Consider the following 24,871-nt stretch of genomic DNA (forward strand, 5'->3'; position numbering starts at 1 on the left):
TGGATGTTGTGCCCTTTTTTTCTCTCTATCTTTCTCTTATAATTGTAAGTGAATATTTTTTTCTTGTTATCAACCTGTTTCATTTTTAATGAATATGATAGTTACCTTTTTTTTCACATGTTTAGCCTTTAGAGGTGAAATTAGCAAACCAAGAGAGTGATTTAGTGGCCTTGTTGAAGAGATTACCATTAGGCCCTGCAGAACTCTCAGCCATCAGAGACAAGGCAGAACAGCTACGATCAAGTACACTTAAGTCAAGAGGAGAGGCATTGCTACCCCTCATGCTTGCACAATTCATCTTTGAAGCTCTAGTCATGCCAGGTATGTGATGAAATTTGTTCAGCATGATAGAGTAGACATACTGCAAATATTTTATATAGATTTGACCATCCCCCTTTTAAAGGAGAGAAGGCCCTTTGGTATTGATGTACATAAAAAAATTATGAAGATCATTGTGAAAAAAATAGAGAAGTATAGAAAAATGTATGTGCATATCTATACTAAACGACCCCCTCACACTTATAAGGGGATGGCGAAGTTAAAGTATACTGTATGCCCATCCTACACTCATCCAAAAACCCATTCACTCTCCCACCCATCTTAGTTTGCTGTGGGTGAACAGACATCCTTGTCCCTGTCCATTGCTTGGGTAAGACGCAGTGCAACAAGACCCAACATCTCCATAGCAGGGCCTGATAACCAGATCAGGATTACCCCTAATGGTTCATTACATGGTGCCCACCCACCCCTAATCCAATTGAAAAATTCCAGAGCAGACAATAAGAAATCTTCCCAGGCCATGTTATTGTCTCATCCATTCACAACCACTTTCTACTAATACCTACCTCTTGATCTCTCCCTTCACTCCACCTATCCACCTCACCCTCAGTCATCCCCTCAAGACCACTCCATTTACCTCTGCCTTCCACACTCTTGTCATTAGTCCCTCATCACTCATTCTTTCCATATGCCCAAACCATCCCAGCATTTTTATTCATTATAGGTATTAAAAATATATAGATGTTCAGAATGCATAGATTGTATGTTACTGTAACAGAAGGAATTAAATCTTCTGCACAAGTAGGCAGCAGCAATCGTGGTGGGAACCAAAGCTATCGGCAGCCACAGGATGAAACTTTAGGCTTTGAAGGAGCAGTGGCTGCAATTGGAATGAAGGCAAATGTGTGTGAAGCAGACCATCCACTCTTATGTGAGGGAACCAGAAGACAGGTTGGTATTGTGCTGCTTTTGTCATATATGAACAAGGTGCAGGAGTCTGATGAATTTGATTTCCATCACTATTTTTTTTTTTTTTTTTTTTTTTTTTTTTTTTTTTTCATTGACTTAGAAAAAGTGTATAACAGGGTTGAAAGCCATTGTAGATTGTACTGCAGATATATGAAGTAGAGGAAGGTCTGTTAAAGGTGGTCAGATGATATATGAGTAGGGGAATATATATGAGAGTCAGGAATTAAGAGTTAATGGTTTGAAATGAATGTGGTGTTGCATCATGGTTGTGTGATGTTGCTGTAATTGTTCGGCATACATGTTGATTGAGTAGCAAGGAAAGTAAACACAAGAATGCTAGTGAGGTATGGAGTTGGTGGGTGAGGATAGAGGGATTTAGGATGTAGGTCTGTTATTGTTTGCAATTGACCTATAATTAGAAATCCTTGTAGTAATTCATCAGGTTTTCTTTATGTCATATTTTTATGGTTATTGTCATTAGTATTTTCAATATAGCCCTTTTCCCATTCTTCTTTCCAATAGAGAGGAGAATTGGCTCTTACTCTGCTATGCCACTACAAAGATGACAAAGAGAAATTGGCCAGGATAATGGACAAACTTCTTGACAAGGAAGTCCATCAGATGTACAAGGCACCCTCCCTGCCTACACATTATGCTTCTCACACTCCCACCACTCAGGTAAAGTACTTATGCTACCACAAAGCTATTTTAAGATAAAGTTGCTTTTACATGCATAAACATATATCAATGGCTTCTTCCCCCTGTACAAGGGAGGTAGCCAAAGTCAAAGGCATAAATCCACTCTCACCCATTTCATCTCCACATGTTCCACTCCCATTCACCACCCCTCCCTCCCTCTTTTCTTGGCTCCTTCTGGATGAATGTCATCCTTGCATCTTGGCCACTGCCCTGGGTCAAAAGCAATGTAACAAGACATAGCACATCCACAGCAAGGCTGCTTCATTTAATTGGCAACCCCCACCCCCCTGTCCATCCCCTTATGCAGGAAAAGAGAGGATAGGGAGGAATCCCTTTGGGCTACATCAAATTATAATTCACAAATATTCCCTCACCCCCCCCATCCCCCACCCACTCCCATCCATGCATAACAGCATCATCTTTACACACCCATTCTCTACTCACCCCTATCTTCTGTCTTCTCCCTTCCTTCCTCAACAGACATTCCCCTCCTTCCCAGTGCCCCTTTTACCCCATCCATCTATCTCATCCTTGGTTGCCCCCTCATGTTCACTCCTTCCACCTCTGCCTTTCACACTTGTTTTACTAGTCTTTCGTCACTCATTCATTTTATGTGTCCAAACCATCCCAATACTCTTTCATCAACCCTATCTCCCAACTCCCTTTCCACCCCTGCTTTCCTCCTCACCTCCTCATTTTTCACTGTATCCAGCTTAGTAACTCCTTCCATACTTCTCAGGCATTTCGTCTCAAACACATTTAAACTCTCTCTTATGTTCCATGTTTCTGCCCCATAGAGTTCTGTCGGCACAATCACTCCTTCATACAATCTCCTCTTAGCATCCATTCCCAAATGTCTTTTTCTCATTGCACTTTTTAATCCCCCAGGTCATTTACTTGCTTCTCTCAATCTACATTCTACCTCTACCTCCACTCCTCCCTTTCCCACCACATTTGCACCCAATTATCTAAAGTTATCCATTTCCTCTAGTCTCTCTCCCTTAATATTCACTTCCTATTGGCTGGCATCTTCTTCCCTTGTGCATCTCATCACCTTACTTTTACCTACATTTATCTTCAACTTCCTTCTATTGTACACATTCCCAAACTTTGCCATTAACTTCCTTAATCTCTCCTCTGTTAGTTGTTGTTAATTAACTAAAATTGAGTGGAAAGGGAATTCACTAATTGGTATAATTTGGTTATTCCTCATTTAGGCTAATGTCTGTAGTGGGCAAGAGTATAGTGAGGGACCCTCAGGAGTGGCAACTGTAACAACAGGAGGGATGGCTCTAGGAGGAGATCCATCATCAATGGGAGCTGTTGGTGGAAGTTCTTTAAGTCTTTCACCAGCTGGGATGGTGTCCCCATCAAGTCTCCCAGGTAATGGAATGGTGCAAACAACAAGTGCAGGTGCAAGAATGCACACTTCCTTACCACCACCAACACAACCCCTGAAAATGCCAAGTAGGTCATCTCAGTAGGAATGTTTCTTGTATTAAAGGATATTGCATGTGAAAAATATTAAAGTTGTATGTCAGTAATTTCCTAAGCTAACATATTGAGTGCCATATGATGCAGTTTGTCTTTATTATTTCATATTTTTGTTGTTTGACATTTTCCATCATTTCTTTTGAGTAGCTCCAGACTATGCTGTGTCAAGTGACATGGAGCAAGCATTAGGCAGCTTACGACTTTCTCCGTCACAAACACTTGCTCCAGAGTCTAGTAAGGAGACATCAGGCATGGCAAGGTATGTTTCAAAGGTCTTCCTGTTCATTTATTTATTTATTTATTTATTTATTCAATTTAATTTTTACTCCTGAGAATTGGTTTTGTGTTTTGATTTATACAAAACTTGTTTAGTTTTGTATTGATAACCTTGAAACTTTGTTAAAAATTTTACCTCTCCATAGGTCTCAAATCAATCCATCACCCCAGTTCTTTTTCACAGGAAACCTGCAGCCTAAAGAAAATTGGCTATAGCCATCAGTTCTACCCATAAGACACTCACTGAAGAAATTATTTGCTGGCAGGAAGGGTAAAATTTTAGACAGGGTAGAAAGTGCTCTTGTCTTTTGTGTGGTGGTTATATTAGGCAGTTTTATATTATTTGAGTTTATCCATTTATTTCCCCATCTTGGGTATTACCTGCATACTATTGTTCTTAGGGGAAAAAGTGGTGGAAGATCGGATGATTTTTTGGTGGAAGGTAAATTGAGAGTGGAGGATAGATGGAGAAAGAGAAAAAGGACAGAAGGTAGGGAGGTGCTTAGAGTAAACTGCATAAATGAGAAAGAAAAGGAGGACAAGAAGAAGCTAAGAGAAGAGTTGGAGGGAGTGAAGGATAGAGTAGAACTAGGAGTGGAGGAGGAAAGGGGGTGTTTCAAAGAGGGAGTCACAAGGTGTGCAAAGATGGTGTGTGGAACAAAGAGGATAGGAGGAAATAGAAGGAAAGGTAGAGAGTGGTAGGATGATGAAGGAAAGAAGGTGGTAGGGGAGAAGAAATAAGCATTCACAGATTGGTTACTAAATAGGATGAGAGAATCATATGAGAGGTACAGAGAAAAGAGAAGAGAACGAAAATTTTAGATAAAGGAGGAAAAAAGGAGAGCAGTTGTGATGCATGAGGTGGAATGGGCGGGGAGATGGGGGGTGAGGTAGTATGTGTGAGAAAAATTTGACGCAGCCCGAAGGGATTTCTCCCCGTCTTCTCCTTTTATGCATGGGGGGACGGAGAGGGGTGGTCGCCGATTTAATGAAGCGGCCTTGCCGTGGATGAGCTGTGTCTTGCGACACTCTTCTGACCCAGGGCAGTGGACAAGGTGCAGGGATGACCCATCATCAAGGAGGTGCTAAGATGAGAGGGAGGGTGGAGGGGTGTGGAGTGTATTCAGGGATGGAATGGGTGGGAATGATTTTATGCCTTTTCCTTTTTGGCTACCTCCCTTGTAAGGGGAAAAAAGCCTTGGTATATGTATGTATGTAGTTGTGAAATAGGGGAAGAGTATGACAATTTTGAAAGTAATAAAAAGCTGTTTTGGAAGAAAATTAAGAGAAGAAGGGGAGCTGAATCAAGTAGAGAAGAAAAGGTAAAAGTTGGAGATGGAGAGATGATAATAGAAGAGTGGTAAGAGGAAGATGGCCATAGTATTTTAGGGAGTTGTTAAATATGAAGGATGATAAGTAGGGAAAGGTAGATGCATTGGGAGGTGCTAAGAAAATGACAATGGTGATTGAGAAAAATGGAGGTTAGATAAGAAAAGAAGAGGTGAAAGCAGTTATAAAGATGATTAGAGCAGGTAAGGTACCTGGATTAGATGAGTGTCATGTGGATTGTCTAAAAAAGGGAGGTACAGTGATGGTGGACTAGCTGGTGAGGTTGTTTAATGTTTGTCTAAAAGAGGATAGAGTGGGAGGACTGGAGAAGTGCCTGCATAGTAATACTTTACAAGGGAAAAGGGGACAAGTGCAAGTGTAGTAGTTTCAGAGGGATTAATTTGTTGAGTGTAGTTGGGAAGGCTTATGGGAGGGTTTTGATTGAGAGGATTGGGAGAGGAACAGAGGGAGACTCTAATTGGTAAGGAACAGTTTGAGTTTAGGAGAGGTAAGGGTTGCGTGGATCAGATTTTTGTGGTAAGACAGGTATGTGAGAAAACTTTATGAAAAGGAAAGGATGTTTTTTGGACTTCTATGGATTTTGAAAAGGCTTATGACAGGGTAGAGAGGAAGGCACTGTGGGAGGTAATGCAGATATACAGGATAGGAGGAAAGCTGTTAAGAGCAGTCAAGAGTTTTTATGATAGTAAAGCCTGTGTTAGAATTAGGTATGGAGAGAGCAAGTGGTTGAGGTAAAGGTCGAACTTTGCTGTGGCTGTTCTTAAACATAAATGGAGTTGTACAAGAGGTAAACACAAGGGTAATGGGAAGGGGATTGGAGATGGTGGGAAAGGAAGAAATTGAAGATAAAGTGGGTGTAAGGTGATGAGATGTACAATTGGAGAGGATGGCAGCAAATTGGAAGTTAGTATTAGGGGAGAGAAGCTAGAGGAAGTGGATAGCTTTAGATACTTGGGGGCGAATGTGGCAGGAAAGGGAGGAATGGAGGTGGAGGTAGAATGTAGATTGAGAGAAGTAAGATGCCTTGGGGGATGAAAAAGTGGAATGAGAAATAGACATTTGAGAATGGATGCTGAGAGGAGTGTATGAAGCAGAAACATGGAACATAAGGTAGAAAGAATTCAAATATGTTTGAGATGAAATCCCTGAGAAGTACGGTAGGGGTTACTAGGCCAGATGCAATGAGAAATGAGGAGGTGAAGAGAAGAGCAAGAGTGGAAAATGAGTAAGGAGATAGGGTTGACGAAAGAGTAGTAGGATGGTTTGGACAGATGGAAAGAACGAGTGAAGAAAGGTTAGTAAAAGAAGTATGGAAGGTAGAGGTGGAGGGAGTGAACTTGAGGGGGCGACCAAGGATAAAATAGATGGAAGGGGTAAAAGGGGTGTTGGAAAAGAGGGAAATCTCTGTTGAGGAAGGAAGGGAGAAGACAGAAGATAGGGGTGAGTGGAGAATGGTTGCATATGGATGATGCTGTGATGCATGTAAGGGAGTGGGTGGGGGATGGAGGGTGAGGAAGTATGTATGAATGATATTTTGATGCAGCCCGAAGGGATTTCTCTCTGTTTTCTCTTTTTCTGCATGAGGTGGCCTTGCTCTGGATGTGCTGTGTCTTGCTGCATTGCCTCTGACCCAGGGCTGTAGGCAAGATACAGGGATGACCCGTCTTCCAGAAGGAGCCTAAAAAAGAGGGAGGGAGGGGTGGTGAATGACAGTGGAGTATGTGGGGATGAAATGGGTGAGAGTGGATTTATGCATTTGACTTTGGCTAGCTCCCTTGTAAGAGGGAAAAAACCCTGGTATATGTATGTATCTATTTATTTTGCTGAAATGTTTATTATGCAATTTCTTTTTCAAACATAGCATTTATTCTGATAGGATTTGACTTTTTTTTTATGTAATGTAATGTAGTTTTCTTGGAGTGGTTGAAAAATTTAAATGATTAAACATTCTCTATTCACTGTTGCAGGTTTTGTGAAAGTGCAGAGGGGGAGTGCAACCCTTCGTGGGAAGAGGAGTACAAAGCATGGCAAGAGAAATTCCACTGTAGTAAAAGTAGCAAGCAACCCAAGAAACATGGAAGCACAAACAGCAGCAGTAGTGCCGTAAATGCTGGACCATGTGCTGAAGGTGCCAGGGCCATTGTGGTCACCTCTCTTGCGGGTATTGACCCCAGTGTGAATGAAACTACCTCATCTGGTAAGTTGGTAGTCATGTGTGAATGTCATAAATGTCATTGTCTATCATATATACATTACATATGTACATTTACTGGGAGGAGTTTTCCAACCAGAACCCCAAGGTTTGGGTCTTTTAATGTACATGGATGTGGTACAGATGAGAATAAAAGGGGAGAAATAGGCAGTATGTTTGTGAGAAGAAAGATGGATGTGTTGGCATTGAGTGAAATTAAGTTTAAAGGGAGGGGCGTGTTTGAGTTTGGGAGGGTGTCGGGAGTGAAGAGAGGACAAAGGAGAGAAGGGGTGGCTATACTAGTAAGTGAAGAGGTAGGTAAGTGTATGGTGGAGTGGAAGGAGGTTTCTTTAAGGTTAATGTGGATGAAGGTGAAACTGGGAAGGGAGATGTGGGTCTTTGTAAGTGCATATGGGCATGGTAGTGAGAAGATTGTAGAGGAAATGGAGGCTTTTTGAATAGATTTAGATGTAATGGTATTGAGAGATCTCAATGCTATGGTAACATGAACCAATAGAGTGGTTGGAGAGTGTGGAGTGCCAGGAAACAATCATAGTAATGGTGGAGACGTGTCTAGAAAGAGAGTTGATGATAGCAAACACAATATTTAGGATGAAAGAACTCAAGCATAAGTACACATGGGATAGGGTGGTGGGTGGAAGAGTGGTAGACAGGGATTTAATGGATTATATAATGGTAACCAGGAGATGATTAGGAAGATTTTTGGATGTACTTGTTCATAGGGTAAATGGTGGAATATCATATAATTTTTAGTGGAAGTTAAGTTGAGAGTGGAGGATAGATGGAGAAAGAAGGAAAAGGACAGAAGGTAGGGAGGTGCTTAAAGTAAAATGCCTAAATGAGAGAGAAAAGGAGTACAAGAGGAAGCTGAGAGAAAAGTGGGAGGGAGTGAAGGATAGAGTAGAACTAGGAGTGGAGGAGGAAAGAGGATGTTTCAAAGAGGGAGTCACAAGGTGTGCAAAGATGGTGTGTGAAACAAAGATTATGGGAAGAAATAAAAGGAAGCGTAGTGAATGGTGGAGTGATGAAGCAAAAAGGTTGTAGAAGAAAAAAAATGCATTCACAGATTGGTTGCAAAATAGGATGAGAGAATCATATTTGAGGTGCAAAAAAAAGAGAAGTAAAGGAGTAAAAAGGAGAACAGATGTGAAATTGGGTAAGAGTATGATAGAAAAATGCATTCACAGATTGGTTGCAAAATAGGATGAGAGAATCATATTAGAGGTGCAAAAAAAAGAGAAGTAAAGCAAGTAAAGGAGTAAAAAGGAGAACAGATGTGAAATTGGGTAAGAGTATGATAGAAAATTTTGAAAGTAAAAAGTTGTTTTGGAAGGAAATTAAGAGAGGAAGGGGAGATGAATCAAGTAGAGAAGAAAAGGTAAAAGGTGTAGATGGAGAGATAATAATGAAAGAGACAGCAGTAAGAGGAAGATGGGCAGAGTATTTTAGGAAGTTATTAAATTTGAAGGAGGATAGGAAGGGAAAGGTAGTTGCAGTGGGAAGCACCAAGAAAATGGCAGTGATGATTGAGGAAAATGGAGGAGAAATAAATAAAGATGACGTGAAAGCTGTTATTAAAATGATGAGAGCAGGTAAGGCATGTAGGGGGGGGTGAGGGAGTATGTGTGAATGATATTTTGATGCAGCCCAAAGGGATTTCTCCCAGTCTTCCCTTTTTCTGCATGAGGGGACGGAGAGGGGGAGCGCTGATTAAATGAAGCAGCCTTGCTGTGGATGTGCTGTGTCTTGCTGCATTGCTTCTGATCCAGGGCAGTAGGCGAGTTGCAGTGATGACCCATCATCCAAGAAGAGCCAAGAAAAGAGGGAGGGAGGGGTGGTGAATGGAAGTGGAGTATGTGGGGATGAAATAGGTGGGAGTGGATTTATGCCATTGACTTTGGCTAGCTCCCTTGTAAAGGCAAAAAAGCCCTTGGTATATGTATGTATTACTTTCTTTTGTAGGACAATGAATAGGTTTATGGTTGGATGTGGAATTAATATATGGTGGGGGTCCTGCTTTGAAGTGACCCTTATAAAGAGGCAAAGGCCTTTTGGTATGTGTATCTATCACTCATTATATAATACTTGATAATTCAAAATAATTTATGAACAAGATGGTAGTTTTTGAGGGAAGCATTTAGTTTTATTTCAATTGCAAGTATCATGTAGGACCAAACAGTTTTTTGATAATTTGTTTTCCTAATCATTACATTTGTTGTAACTGTCATTTGTGTTGTAGTATTGGTATAGCAGTTATTTTAATACTTATACTAAAAGGTACTTTCCCTCTATTAAGGGGAGTGGTTAGCAAAAGTATGCACCCACCCTTCAACCATCCCACACCTATCCAACACCCATTAGTTGTCACTGTAATCTTAGCTATTTATGGATGAAAGGGCCCTGGGTCAGAAACAGTGCAACAGGACAACTCTTGCTACATTTGTCTTATTAACTATTGCCTTCCTCAGACAATTCCCCCACACTGGTGCGTCGAGCCACATGGATGAAGGCGACTGGTCCAGGCTCTGACTCTGGATCCTCTGGCAACTCTTCTGATAGCATCCGATCTTCCAGTAGTGGAGACAAGGTATGGAGTATGAAGCTGTGTGTTACTTAACTATTATGAGTATGTTGAAGCAGTCCTTGTCCTCAAAAAAATGCAGGCAGGCATAAAAGTACTTGGCTAAATTTCCTCCGTGACTGCTAGGCGAGCACTCTTTTCATACTGTTGTAATTGAATCATGACACTAAATAAAGATGTCTTTTTCCTTTATGTGTGAATATTACATGATAATAAGTGGGAGATGAGGTAGGCTTACTTGATTAATATACCGGGATGTTCAGCTTCATTCTGTGGTAAACATCGTTATTGAGGCCCATGAAATTTGAACCTTGATTTTTCATAGGTGCATGTTTTTTAGCACTCCATATTTCGAATTTAGACATGTTATGGCATGGGCGCGAAAGTGCATTCCTTAAAAGACAAGCCCTGTTGAACCTGGGTAAGGGATTTCTTAATGGATCACATCACAATACCCTAACTCTAAGGATGCATCACGAAACCACCACCAGCAGTATACTGTTCACATATGTTTTGCCACTATTCCCCAATACATCACAATTCCTCTTAATAGGAACACATTGACACACAAATCACAGAGGAAGCTGTGCTTTTAAGACTAACAAGACTAGGGTATCCCCTAGTGCTGCCACAGAAAGACAAAGAACATGATATTTTACATTGTTCAATATTCACTCAGTTCAGACAATGCTACAAAATCTCTTCCATGGATGAATTATGGGCTACTGCAGTTGCCATGAGGCTGCAGGTCTTGGGCAAGAAAAACACAAGACAGTGGATTGATTGATTGATTGATTGATATGTACTTATATGTTACATACACTATATTTTCTGTTCTCTCCACCACAACAGATGAACAAACCTGTGGAGTCTCCACCTTTAGGTTACCACTTAACAAGACCAGTACCACAACCAACTCCAGAAAGTGTTGCCCAACCCCGCCCACCCCTACAGTATAGTAAGGGTATGCGCTTCAAGGGCAAACGTGCCTATCCTACAGTCCCGAACCAGCCATCTGAAGCTGGTTCTTACTTTATGTTCGAGTTGGCAAAGACTGTGCTGAATAAAGCAGGGGGCAATAGTAGTACATCTCTCTTCACACAAGTGAGTTGATGATTTTTAGTTTGAATTACATAGATAACTTACAATCAGTGGTTGTTTGATGATGCTAATTTATTTATTTTATGTTTTTGCCTATAATTACTGTATAGCAAGTATTGAAGTAAAACAAGTACATTATAACTTTACAGCCAAGCAACTCACAGAACCACCGAGGCCCACACAGAGCTCTTCATATGTGCGCCTTTCAAATTGGATTATATGCATTAGGATTGCATAATTGTGTTACCCCCAATTGGCTCTCTAGAACTTATTCATCACATGTGTCCTGGATTGCAAGTATGTTTACGAACTTATCTCATTATTTTGGTTAATAGATATTGTTAGTCAAAAATTATGATATACTAATATGAGATTTAGATATGTAAGGCACCTGGGTTAGATGGATGTCATTTAGAGTGAAGAATAGAGGTACAGTGATGGTGGACTGGCTGGTGAGGTTTAATGTCTAAGGGAGGGTAGAGTTCCGGAGGACTGGAGGAGCGCTTGTACAGTTCCACTTTACAAGGGAAAAGGGGACAAATGTAAGTGTAGTTTCAGAAGGATCAGTTTGTTGAGTGTAGTTGGGAAAGCTTATGGGAGGGTTTTGATTGAGAGGATTAGGAGAGGGAATAATTGGTGAGGAACAGTGTGGGTCTTGGAAAGGTATGGGTTGTAGGGATCAGGTTTTTGTGGTAAGATAGATATATGAGAAAGCTTTATGAAAAGGTAAGGATGTTTTCTGGGCCTTTATGAATTTGAAAAAGGCTTATGACAGGGTGAACAGGAAGGCACTTTTGGAGGTTTTACAGATCTATGAGGTCAGAGGAAAGCTGTTAAGAGCAGTCAAGAGTTTTTATGAGAGTAGTAGTGCCTGTGTTAGAATTTGAAATGGAGAGAGCAGATGGTTTGAGGTAAAGGCAGGACTGTACCAGGGATGTATCATGTTGCCATGTCTGTTCAATTTATACATGGATGGGGTGGTGCAAGAGGTCAGTGCAGGGGTAATGGTCTGAGGATTGGAGATGGTTAAAGAACATGGAGAAAAGTGGGAGATAAACCAGTTGTTATTTTCTGATGGCACTGCTTGTGGCAGGATCAGAGGGGGATTAAGGGAGTTAGTGACAGAGTTTGGGAAGGTGTGCGAGAGGGCGATGGGTGAAATGCAGGGATGACCCCATCATCCATGAGGACCAAGATGAGAGGGAGGGATGGTCGGTGGGTGAGGATGAACCTGGTAAGGGGAAAAGAGCCCTTGGTGTATATATGTATGTATATAACATGTACTATGGTATTGACTGCATAATTATATACAATTTGTGGGGCCAGTGATCAGTACCTGCTTGTGGTGATCCTGCAAAATGGATGGGAGAGAAAATCGTTTCCCTGCTCCCCAATTGCAAAACCTGTTAGTCCTCTTGCCTTCATTTTGAGGTGTAGCCCTGAGGGACTGACACCCTGTCTTAGGACTGGGCCCATGATCTCTCCCCATCAGGTTCAGTTCTGTTTCTTTCACTTATATATGGAGAGCTAACAACTGGTGACAGTTCATCTCCTATTACTCTCATATGGTAACATAGAAACAGTCCCACACTAATAGAACACAGACAACAAGCTAAAGTTTCTTCCCAGAAAGATCTATGAGAGGGCTTAAGGATCATTGCCAGCCACTGTTGAGCTACAGGTTTTCAGTCAGTGAAACACAGTGAAATAATCAAATAGTGAATTAATGCAGTCAATACTTTAGTAACTTTTTAGGGGGACCCTCCCCCCATGCAGACAAATGTCATATATTCATGTATGTCAGAAAAAATTCTGTTCATATAGGAATAATGAACCACTTTTTCTCTTACTGCTGTTGTCCGTCCTTTCTTCCCTCTCTTTGAATATACTTTACCTCTTCTTTCATCTATGCCCTGAGGGGAAGGGGGCCATGCCATCACCATGTTCCTATGTATGTCATAAAAAGGAACTAAATGTGTTTGTGTTTTTACATATCAGAATATTTAAGAATATGCCTCAAGATTTAACTTATGCAGCATCAATAATTAATATACATGTTAAACTACATACATTCTTTCTTATGCACTATTGTAATGCTAAATTTTGCATTGAATCAGATCAAGCTGTGGAAATAGGTGCTCCAGCAGTGTCATTCTTGATAGACACATGGGAAGGCCATCTGACACCACAGGAGGCAGCTGCAATTGCAGACGGAGCCTCCAGGGGAAGAGACAGCAGCACCATCCGATCTGCTGCTCGTCTTGCCCTTTCATGTCTGCCTCATGCACATGCACTCAATCCCAATGAAATTCAGCGAGCAATCATACAGGTTAGGAAGAAGTGCATGTGATTTTTCTAATCTTGTTTCTTTATGTTCTCATAGGTAATATAGGGAATAACTCACTATTGGAAACATTTGCAGTTAGTGTGAAGATGATGCACATAGTTGTTATGAGGTGTTCTATGTCGTTTTGGGAACAAAAGCACCAGTATTCATTTATTACTTTTGTTTGCAGTGCAAGGAGCAAAGTGAAGCAATGCTGGAAAATGCCTGCTTAGCAGTTGAGAGTGCAGCTAAGGGTGGAGGTGTCTATCCTGAGGTGCTTTTCTCTGTGGCCAGACGGTGGCATGAGCTGTATGAGGCCCATGCAGGACATACTTCAAGAGGGGGGCAGGGGGGGCAGGAACTGGGGGTTGCAGAGCATGGAACTCATGATTTGCCTCCCCCTCCTGTACCCCAAGATCTGCCCCTGCCCCCACCACCCAGAGATCCTGCAAGTTCATCCAGCCACACCAGTTCCCAGCATGTGGATAATAGTACACATGCAACTCTACAACCATCGGTAAATATATGTGCATTCAAATGTAAGGAATTGCAAATGGAAACTTGCCCACATACCATAGTGGACATTGGAACCCAACCCATGATATATTGGAAGTCCATGTATTTAGATTTTTCACCACTGACGGAGACGGGGGGTCGCCGATTAAATGAAGCGGCCTTGCTGTGGATGTACTGTGTCTTGCGACACTGCTTCTGACCCAGGGCGGTGGGCAGGGTTCAGGGATGACCCGTCATCCAGGAGGTGCTCAGATGAGAGGAAGGGTGGGAGGGGTGTGGAGTGTATTTAGGGATGAAATGGGTGGGAGTGTTTTTATGCCTTTCCCTTTGTGGCTACCTCCCTTGGAAGGGGGAAAAAGCCTTGGTATATGTATGTATGTACCACTGAAATTTGCCTTTTCATAAACCTATTACCTCTCCAATATGAGTCAAATATTCACACGCACTGTACGATGATGTATCACAATATTCGCTTGCTGGCTGAGCGGGTTAGGGCGTCATTACTTGCGGCGAAGGTTGAAGTGAGGGCGGTTCGAATCCTGCCACCAGTGAAGTTGAACCAAGGGCATAGTTCATTAAATTCCACGCTACAAAGCCCTCTCTGAGGGGCACTGTCCTAGCCTCCCGATAGGGGGGAATGTGTGACATTAAACCATATCATCATCATCATCATCACAAAATATAAAGTTACTCCGTCTTCTCTTTTTCTGCATGAGGGGACAGAGAAGTGGGGTCACTGATTAAATGAAGCTGCCTTCCTGTGGATGTGCTATGTATTTCTGCATTGCTTCTGACCCAGGGCAGTGGGCAAGATGCAGTGATGACCCATTATCTAGGAAGAGCCAAGAAAAGAGGGAGGGAGGGGTGGTGAATGAGAGTGGAGTATGTGGGGATGAAATGGGTGGGAGTGGATTTATGCCTTTGACTTTGGCTACCTCTCTTGTACAGGGGGAAAAAAACATTGGTATATGTATGTACTGCTGTTACATTCGTTATCTTTCACCCTGAATAAATATAATGTCACAGAAAACATGATCAAGCCTGTTCACAGAATACGGGGGTCACCCAGCTACAACAACAAAATTGATATAATCAGGAAGCTGATGCTGGCATCCTCATATACCCCACTCATGGCTCATGATGCATACATAGGCATCATCATGTTCAAGAGATTAATCTATGCTTGGGATTGTGCTTAGTATTGTAGCAACCAAACCACTTTTTTTTTTTTTTTTTTTTTTTTTCTTTCTTTCTTTCTTTCTTTCTTTCTTTGCACATTGGATATTAGACTGGCTCTAATAATCTCATCACCATGATTGCAGGTTTGTAGTGCTGTAAGTGGTAGCACCAGTAGCAGTAGCAGCAGTGGAGTTACTGGTTATGCCATAGCTGCTACAGGAGGAGCTCCTACAGCTCCAGCAGTACCCTATGGCCTACCCACAGTGCCCTATCATCTGGGCTACAACTATGTCCAGAGTTTGCCCCCTGGGGTTCCCTGCCTCAATCCGCAGGTTCCAGTTCAGGTAAGATGAATTAGTCATTTTTTATTAAATACACTCGGTTGTAGGTATAAGAAAATGATAATCGTTATCCTGAATTGTACCAACTGAAAACCTGCATTCTCACAGTGGCTGGTGACAGTCTTCAGGTCCTCCCATAGATCTCTTGGAAGAAATATTGAATTGTTGTCTATGCTTATCAGGGTGGACTATTTAAATGTCACTGGGTTGTAACAATAGGAAGAAGGGAGCAGTTGCCAGTTGTCAGATTTTCTTGTGTGAAAGGTGAAAACCTATTAAACAAGATTTTCAATTAGTAGGGCATATGGGAGTGTTGGAAGTGGAGAGAATGAATGATCTGAGGCAAGTGTCGGGCTTCATCAGGGTTGGGTGATGTTGCCATGGTTTTGAACTTGCAGTGGGTGGGGTGGTAAGGGAGGTTAATCCAAGCTCACTAGGCAGAAGTTTGGAATTGGTGAGGGAGAATTGAAGGACATAGGAGTGAACCAGTTGTTATTGATACATGAGACTGCACTTGTTGCTGAGTCAGAGAGACCAAAGCAGTTAGTGATTGACTTTGGAAAGACATGTGAGAGAAGAAAGTGATGAGATGTACATGGAATTATGATAGTGGCAAAATGAATGAGTGTGAAAGGTAAGAGAAGTTAGGATGTGGAGAATGTATTTGTGATTGCATGTAACAGTGGATGGAAGAGTGGAAGTGAATTATAGTAATGGAAGCAATTGAATGTCTGAGTGGGATGAAATTTTTTATGATAAAGATGTATTACAGGTATTTAGGGATGAATGCAAAGAGAAAGTTCTATGTCATAGCATTAAATGGGCCAGCACCACAGTAAGAACTTCTGTTCTAAAGTATCATAGATGAACATAGAATCCTGTTCATTGCATTGAGAAAATAGAAATGTAAGAGGTATAGATACATTAGTTTTCTCCCCTTCTATATGACCCATACATGTGTAGGTGTTAGAATTTAAAATGCAGTATGGATCATAATTGTTATATTGTTAGTCCACTTAATGAAACTTTTTTTATGTTAATTCAAAATATAACTGTTGAATCTAATTAAAAACACACACACACCAAAAGTGCCTTTCCCCCTAATTAAGGAGGTGGCCAAGTGGAAGCATGCACCCACCCTATACCCATCCCAAGACCCATCTGTTGTCCCTTTCATCGTAGCTCCTTGTGGATGGAAGGTCATCCTTGTCCCCTGCCCACTACTCTGGTCAGAGGCAATGCAGCAAGACACAGCACCTCCACAGCAGGGTACAACAGCCCCATCCACTTAAGAAGTATACAGAAGAGACAAGAAGAAATCCCTTTAGGGCACATCATTTTCTCACCTATTTACAACCACTTTTCACTTGCACCTGTCTCACCCTCTCCCTTCCTTGCACAACACACATTCCTCTTGCATCATTTGATGGCTATTTTACCTGATATATCCACCTCATATATATTTTGTTTCCCAATGTTTTCAAACAACATAAACTCAAAAGAATTAGATTAAGTGAAACACTGCAGGAAGCCAAGTGGTGTATTCATAAAGTGAAAGTTTCATTCATACATACATACATATACCAAGGCTTTTTCCCCCTTCCAAGGGAGGTAGCCAAAAAGGTAAAGGCATAAAAACACTCCCACCCATTTCATCCCTAAATACACTCCACACCCCTCCCACCCTTCCTCTTATCTGAGCACCTCCTGGATGATGGGTCATCCCTGCACCCCGCCCACCGCCCTGGGTCAGAAGCAGTGTCGCAAGACACAGTACATCCACAGCAAGGCCGCTTCATTTAATCGGCGACCCCCCCTCTCCGTCCCCCTTTGCATATAAGGCGAGGACGGGGAGAAATCCCTTCGGGCTGCGTCAAATTTACTCACACATACTACCCCCCCCACCCCCCACCCCCGCCCATTCCTCCTCATGCAGTCACAACATCATCCATATACAACCATTCTCCACTCACCTCTGTCTTCCGTCCTCTCCCTTCCTTCCTCAACAGACTTCCTCAAGTTTCATTCATAAAGGTAGAAATGTATCCATGTGATACATTCATATGAGTACATGTGCATAGGTGTTTTTGTTGTAATAGAGTGGGAGAGAGAAATAGATCAAGGTTTGGAAGCTGTGAAATAATGACATCCCCCAACAGATGTACATCCAGCCTTCTGGTGTTCAGTTCAACAGCGCCCAGGCGCTCCTACCACCACCAGCCCTCCAGTACTACCCACAGGTGTCCATTCCTTCCAGTTTGGCACAGGTACTCTTCTGCTGTCTGTTTTCCTCTTCATTCCTGTGTTGTTTCTGTTCTCAACTGTTACTGTGTTCATCTTCTACCTTGATTGTAAATATATGTCTCCAATTTTACTTTGTTGATTCCATTATTATTGTCATTAGTTTCAACTGAAATGTAAAGTCAGTTTAGTGCATAGATTAGTATAATTCAGCATGAAAATCATTTTTTGTGTATAAACTTTGTTTTTGTCTTTTATTTTGTTCCCAATTAGTGCCAGGTTTTGTATGTATATTTGTAACTGTAAAATTGTATGTTAAATGACCCCAGAGCAAAAATTGTTGTACATTTGATACCTATAAAACAATAATGTTGTTTAAAGAACTGGAGCATTATAGATATTTGTAATTCTATGATAGTGAGGTATATTATACAGTGTACTTTCAAGGGAATTTAGTGTCACGTTCAGTCAAGCAGAAATTATATTAAGTCAGTGTTGAATGCATCAGTTACAGTATTTGTAATGTATGGAAGTGATTGAGTCTTAAAATGAAACTACCTTCAGGGTGGTGTTCCTGGACCAGTGCCTAACTCAATTGCTGGGCAGCAGCCAATAGGGGCACAGGTGTCATTGGCACCCCCTACCATTGGGCAGCAGCCTCCTCTTGCTCAGGGTGCCACTCCCCCTCCACAGGCAAGTCATGGACTTCCAAATCCCATTTTCGTTTCCTCTCAATGATTAATGATAAATGTGGTTTCCATATGCGGTGGAAGACCAATTAGATATTTTGCTGACAGAAGTGGTATGCACAAGAAGTTTGCATCATTTCTTCATTTACTTGTTTGGTTCTGTAATGTGGTATAAAGGATGTGTGTTCTTGAGGACTTTCGTATAGAACGGTGTACAAATTATTCTTATTATGTAAATGGTTTATTTGAATACATCATACAATCAGCATGGTTGCTGATATTCTCTCTAGTTCCTTGGTGCAATATAGATAGAACTGTTGGTGGCAATGAAATCGAAATCTAACTTCTTCATAAGCAAGTTACTCAAGGAAAATTGAATATATAGATATACCCACAGAATGGATGAAGGTGGGGGGGAGTGTTGCAATGTAATGGCTGTCAGGCCCTGCTGTGGAGGTGCTGTGTCTTGCTGTATTGCTTTTAACCTGAACTGTAGGCAGAGAACAGAGATGACCCTTCATCTACAAGGAGACAAAATAGAAGGAACAACAACAAAAGGGTGTTGGACAAGTGTGGGATTGGTGAATGGTGGGCATGTGGCCTTGATTAGGCCATCCCACCTTATAAGGGGAAAAAGATTTTTGGTGTACAGTGTGTATATACCCACAGAATATATAAAGGTGAGCTGGTATACATTTTACAGAGAAATATCACTGTGATATTGATATACATTACATAAATACATACCAAAGTGTTTTCTTCCCCTTAAGAGAGGGGTGGTTGAGTTGAAGCATGCACCCACCCTACATCTATCAAAACCCATTCCGTACCCCTCCCATATTAACACCTTGTGGATATAGGGATCATCCTTGACCCCCACAACACTGCTTAGGTTCAAGGTGGTGCAGTTAGGTACTGCACTTTCACAACAGAGCCCAGCAGCCAGAGCTGGTTTACCCCCACCACTTTATTACATGATGACCCTTTCTCCTCATCCATTCAAAAAACTTGTGGATGAGAACATTCCTTTGGGCCATAACATTCTTTCAGACAGGCACATTTTATCTCCATTCATTCGTATCTTCTGCACTCCCCTTCCTGCTTCACAGAGATTCTTTGTGGATCCACCTCATTCTTGTATGCCTATAAAGCCTTTTCTCATTCATCCTTTCCATGTGGTCAAACCACCTCATCAATCTTTGGTTTATTACCTAAAGTCCAACTCTCCACCATACAGTGCTGTGTGCACAAAAACTCCATACAACTATCTTTGTATTCATCCCTAAACCTGTACCTTATCATTTTTTTAATTTCATTGAGGGCTGCAGGTCTCCTGCATGAGAGACCAGGGACAGTGGATAGATTGATTGATTGATTGCAACCCCAATACTCCACTTCCTCTTACCTGCAACTACCATCACTTTACTTTTGTCAACATTTACTCCTAACTTCCTTTTTTTCATGCACCCAAACTGTCACCAACTGCTTCAATTTCTCCTAAGAATTGCCCATAAATACACTCTGCAAACAGCATTTGGCTCACCTTATATATCCCTCTACCCTCACCCACCAACTCAAAATCTCTTCCTAATATTCACATTTACTTTGCTCAACATCCCATCCATATATACATTGAACAACCATAGCAAAATATTTGACCCCATTCTAGGGTATTGACAAGATATTGGGGGATTAAAAAGTATAATGAGAAATAGACATTTGGGAATGGATGGTAAGAGAAGATTGTATTAAGGAGTGATTGTGCCAACAGCACTGTATGGGACAGAAACATGGAACGTAAGAGAGGAAGAGTTTAAATGAGTTTGAGATGATAGGGGTTACTAGGCTGGATAGAGTGAGAAACAAGGAGGTGAGGAGGAAAACAGGGTTGGAAAGGGAGTTGGGAGATATTGTTGATGAAAGAGAATTGGGATGGTTTGGACACATGGAAAGAACGAGTGAAGAAAGACTAGTTAAAGAGGTGTGGAAGGTAGAGGTAGAAGGAGTGAACATGAGGGGCTGACCAAGGATGAGATTGGATGGGGTGAAAGGGGCTTTGGGGAAGAGGGTAATGTCTGTTAAGGAAAGACGAGAGAAAATATAAGATAGGGGTGAATGGAGAATGGTTGTGTATGGATGATGCTGTGATGCATGAGGGGGAGTGGGTGGGGGATGGGGGATGAAGGAGTATATGTGAAAAATAAAATAAATTGATGCAGCCCGAAGGGATTTCTCCCCGTCTTCTCCATTTCTGTATGAGGGAACAGAGAGGGTGGGTTGCTAATTTAATGAAGCAGCCTTGCTGTGGATGTGCTGTGTCTTGTGACACTGCTTCTGACCCAGAGCAGTAGATGAAATGCAGGGATGACCTGTCATCTAGGAGGAGCCAAGATAAGAGGGAGGGAAGGGGATGGATGGGAGTGGAGTATGTGGGGATGGAATGCATGGGAGTGGATTTTATGCCTTTGTATTTTGGCTACCTCCCTTGTAAGGGGGGAAAAGCCTTTGGTATATGTATGTATGTATTTTCGTATTGTGTTGAGGTGGTTCAAACATGGAAAGAATGAATGAGGAAAGAGGTGAGGTAACAGTCACTGCTGGGAATCAAGTGCAGGACTTGAACAGAAGAGGTGAAAAAGATAGGAATGAATGGAGGATAATAGTGAATGGATTAAGGGATGCTGCAATTCAAGAGTATATATCTAATTGAGTGTCAAGTGATAAACAGTGGGTGAATAGGAGGTGGCAACCTAAGATGAGATGGATGGATGGGGAAGAAGGGAATGTCTGTTGAGGAAGGACGGGAGAGGACAGAAGACAGGGGTGAATGGAGAATGGTTGTATATGGATGATGTTATGATGTATGAGGTGGAATGGATGGGGGATGGGGGGTGAGGGAGTATGTGTGAGAAAAATTTGACGCAGCCCAAAGGGATTTTTCCCCATCTTCTCCTTTTCTGCATGAGGTGACGGAGAGGGGGGTCACTGATTTAATGAAGCGGCCTTGCTGTGGATGTGCTGTGTCTTGCAACACTGCTTCTGACCCAGGGCAGTGGACAAGATGCAGGGATGACCCATCATCCAGGAGGTGCCAAGATAAGAGGGTGGAGGGGAGTGGAGTGTGATAGGGATGGAATGGGTGGGAGTGGTTTTTATGCCTTTGTTTTTTGGCTACCTCCTTTATAAGGGGGAAAAAAGCCTTTGGTATATGTATGTATGCATAGAAGTCTGCTTAGGTGAACTGTGTCAGTTTTGTTTAGCAGAGCCCAGTTTGGCTTTAGGTGAGCCGGAGTCCTGTCTGAGAACAATGTGTATGTTCCTTTGTGCTAGCATGATTGACTAGAGGTAGTGGGGATGATGCTCTGTGGATGTCAGGATTAAAGTTAAAATATATATATACATATTTTTCTCCTGCTTTTATATTGATATCCAAATAATTCTTGCTTTTCAGGGCTTTTATCACCTACAATATTCAGGTGCAGCAGGCGTTTCAAGTGCTGGATTTGTACCAGCACCACGGCCAGCCCTATTGCCCTTTGTAAGAACCCAAGGACCTCCTTTGGTCCAACCTCCTCCACATCAGCCACCCCTTCCACCTCATTCTACTGCACAACCTCAACAACAGGTAATACATGTTTTAAGGAATATGTTTCCTTGTTTTATGTTTAACCATCATTGTACTTCCCTGGATATTGTTTACCATTCACTGAGGTGTTGAGATGGAAGGGATGATTCAGTAGATTTTGTGTTGGATGTAAGTGTGTTTCAGCTCAGTCACCCTCTTAATGAAGAGAAAAGGGCCTTTGATGTATATATGTGTATTCTTGTATAAAATAGGGGAATGTTATTGAAGACGGTCATAACTTTTTGCATAAGAAGTGGGACATGTGGGAGGAAAGAATGGTAACAGATACTGGAGATGTATAATGAAATGGATATTATTACACACAATTATATAAGAAGATTACAAAGGAGGAACATGCCAACAGAGACCTTTTGGTCCATAACTAGATCGGATGCAAAATAGTTATAATAAAGATAAATAAATAAGTAGATAAAAATAATAATATAAATAATAATAATGAATAAAGAAATGAAGTTAAATAATAAACAAGTAAGGATAGGGGGTGAAGTAGTATGTGTGAGCAAAATTTGACACAGCCCGAAGGGATTTCTCTCCGTCCTCTCATTTTATGCAATGGGGGGACAGAGAGGGGGGATCACCGATTTAATGAAGCGGCCTTGCTGTGGATGTGCTGTGTCTTGCGACACTGCTTCTGACCCAGGGCAGTGGACAAGGTGCAGGGATGACCCGTCATTCAGGAAGTGCTAAGATAAGAGGGAGGGTGGAGGGGTGTGGAGTGTATTCAGGGATGGAATGGGTGGGAATGATTTTATGCCTTTTTCTTTTTGGCTACCCCCCTTGTAAGGGGGAAAAAAGCCTTGGTATATGTATGTATGTATATGTAAATAGTACATACATATACCAAGGCTTTTTCCCCCTTACAAGAGAGGTAGCCAAAAAGAAAAAGGCATAAAATCATTCCCACCCATTTCATCCCTGAAATACACTCCACTCCCCTCCACCCTCCCTCTTACCTTAGCACCTCCTGGATGACGGGTCATCCCTGCATCTTGTCAAGTAAATAGTAAATAATAATAAATGGACAGAAAATAATTATAATAATCAAATAATGATAAACAGACAAATAAATAATATGAAATAAATGGCAGGCATTACAGCATCTTGCATAGGTGTTAATCTAAAATAATCTTGAGGCTTCAAACTGAACTGCATTGCACTGCCTCTGCAGAAAGTTTATTGCATTCATTAATTACATGGTTGGTGAAGTTGTTTCTACCCACTTCCAAATTAAATCTATTTCCTGACAGTTTGAGACCATTATTTCTTGTTGGATTCTCATTCAGTGTGAAAATTTTATCACTTGATGTCAATTCCCTTTGGAATCGTAAAGACCTGTATCAAGTCACATCTGAGTCTACGCTTTTCATATGATTGATTGATGATTTTTTTTTTTTTTTTTTTTTTTTTTTTTTTTTTTCGTAGATAATCAGTTTTGTGGCTCCCTGATATACTTTTTCCAATCTTTCAATGTCTTTAATGAGATTTGGTGACCATACAGAGACAGCATATTTCAAATGTGGACGAACTAACGATTTATATAGCTTGTTCATGAGAGATGGTCTTTGGAAATCAAAAGATCATGCAATCAGTCCTAGAATCTTATTTGCTTTCTCAGAGGCTGAAATACACTGCTTAGATGACTTGAGATTGTTACTGATAATTACACCAAGATCCTTTTCACTATCCACTTTTTTAACAAATTTCCAAATAACTTGTAATCATACTTACTTTTATTTTTACCCATGTGCATAACCTTGCATTTACTTGTGTTAAATTTCATTTGCCATTTTTCAGACCATTGCTGTAGTTTGTCTAAATCTTCTTGAATATCTATTTGATTGAAGCGATCATTTGCCATTCTGCACAGTTTTGCATCATCAGCAAATTTGGAGACAATAGATTTCAGTACATGGTCTATATCCTTTATATATACTATGAATAGAAGGAGTACAAGAGGAAGCTGAGAGAGGAGTGGGAGGGAGTGAAGGATAGAGTAGAACTAGGAGTGGAGGAGGAATGGGGATGGTTCAAGGGGGGAGTCACAAAGTGTGCAAAGATGGTGTGTGAAACAAGAAGGATGGGAGGAAATAGAAGGAAGGGTAGTCAGTGGTGGGATGAGGAAACAAAGAAGATTGTAGAAGAGAAGAAGCAAGCTTTCACAGATTGGTTACAAAATAGGACAAGGGAGTCATATGAGAGGTACAAAGAAAAGAGAGGAGAAGTAAAGCACAGGGTAAAGGAGGCAAAGAGGAGAGCAGATGTGAAATGGGATAAGAGTATGACAGAAAATTTGAAAGCAATGAAAAGATGTTTTGGAAAGAAATTAAGAGAGGAAGAGGAGGCGAATCAAGTAGAGAAGAAAAGGTAAAGGTGCAGATGGAGAGATGATAACGGAAGAGAAGGCAGTAAGGGTAAGGTGGGCAGATTATTTTAGGGAGTTGCTAAATGTGAAGGAGGATAGGAGGGAAAGATAGTTGCAGTGGGAAGTGCTAAGAAAATGACCGTGATGAGTGAGGAAAATAGAGGAGAAATAAGGAAGGATGAAGTGAAGGGAGTTGTAAAGATGATGAGAGCAGGTAAGGCACCTGGTCTGGATGGCTGCCATGAAGAATGTCTAAAAAAAAAGGAGGTACAGTGATGGTGGACTGGCTGGTGAGGTTATTTAATGTTTGCTGGAGAGAGGGTAGAGTGCCGGAGGACTGGAGGAGTGCCTGTATAGTTCCACTTTACAAGGGAAAAGGGGACAAGTGTGAGTGTAGTAGTTTCAGAGGGATTAGCTTGTTAAGTGTAGTTGGGAAGGCTTATGGGAGGATCTTGATTGAGAGGATTAGAAGAACAGAGGGAGTAATTGGCAAGGAACAGTGTGGATTTAGGACAGGTAGAGGTTGCGTAGATCAGATCTTTGTGGTAAGACAGATATGTGAGAAAGCTATAGGAAAAGGTAAGGATGTTTTTTGGGCTTTTATGGATCT

General features: G+C 41.5%; 1 protein-coding gene across 3 annotated transcripts in view; it reads left to right on the forward strand.

Annotated features, from left to right (window-relative positions):
- Nucleotides 1-24,871, forward strand: part of Dora (zinc finger SWIM domain-containing dorado) — a 69,912-nt gene that overhangs the window by 19,152 nt on the left and 25,889 nt on the right. The window contains exons 10-24 of one of the 3 annotated variants that reach the window (XM_076199634.1): nucleotides 126-321; nucleotides 1,082-1,230; nucleotides 1,771-1,926; nucleotides 3,165-3,414; nucleotides 3,589-3,700; nucleotides 7,035-7,264; nucleotides 9,748-9,866; nucleotides 10,713-10,964; nucleotides 11,111-11,258; nucleotides 13,079-13,290; nucleotides 13,478-13,804; nucleotides 15,126-15,326; nucleotides 17,483-17,590; nucleotides 18,129-18,257; nucleotides 21,705-21,878. In XM_076199634.1, the coding sequence (XP_076055749.1) occupies nucleotides 126-321; nucleotides 1,082-1,230; nucleotides 1,771-1,926; nucleotides 3,165-3,414; nucleotides 3,589-3,700; nucleotides 7,035-7,264; nucleotides 9,748-9,866; nucleotides 10,713-10,964; nucleotides 11,111-11,258; nucleotides 13,079-13,290; nucleotides 13,478-13,804; nucleotides 15,126-15,326; nucleotides 17,483-17,590; nucleotides 18,129-18,257; nucleotides 21,705-21,878 (2,763 nt within the window). The remainder of the gene's footprint in view (nucleotides 1-125; nucleotides 322-1,081; nucleotides 1,231-1,770; nucleotides 1,927-3,164; nucleotides 3,415-3,588; nucleotides 3,701-7,034; nucleotides 7,265-9,747; nucleotides 9,867-10,712; nucleotides 10,965-11,110; nucleotides 11,259-13,078; nucleotides 13,291-13,477; nucleotides 13,805-15,125; nucleotides 15,327-17,482; nucleotides 17,591-18,128; nucleotides 18,258-21,704; nucleotides 21,879-24,871) is intronic. The other 2 variants (XM_076199635.1, XM_076199636.1) reach the window with 2 other exon arrangements.

This window comes from Oratosquilla oratoria, chromosome 16, assembly GCF_046742065.1.
Source record: "Oratosquilla oratoria isolate Oo_2021 chromosome 16, ASM4674206v1, whole genome shotgun sequence".
In the NCBI taxonomy this organism is placed as follows: Eukaryota; Metazoa; Arthropoda; class Malacostraca; order Stomatopoda; family Squillidae; genus Oratosquilla; species Oratosquilla oratoria.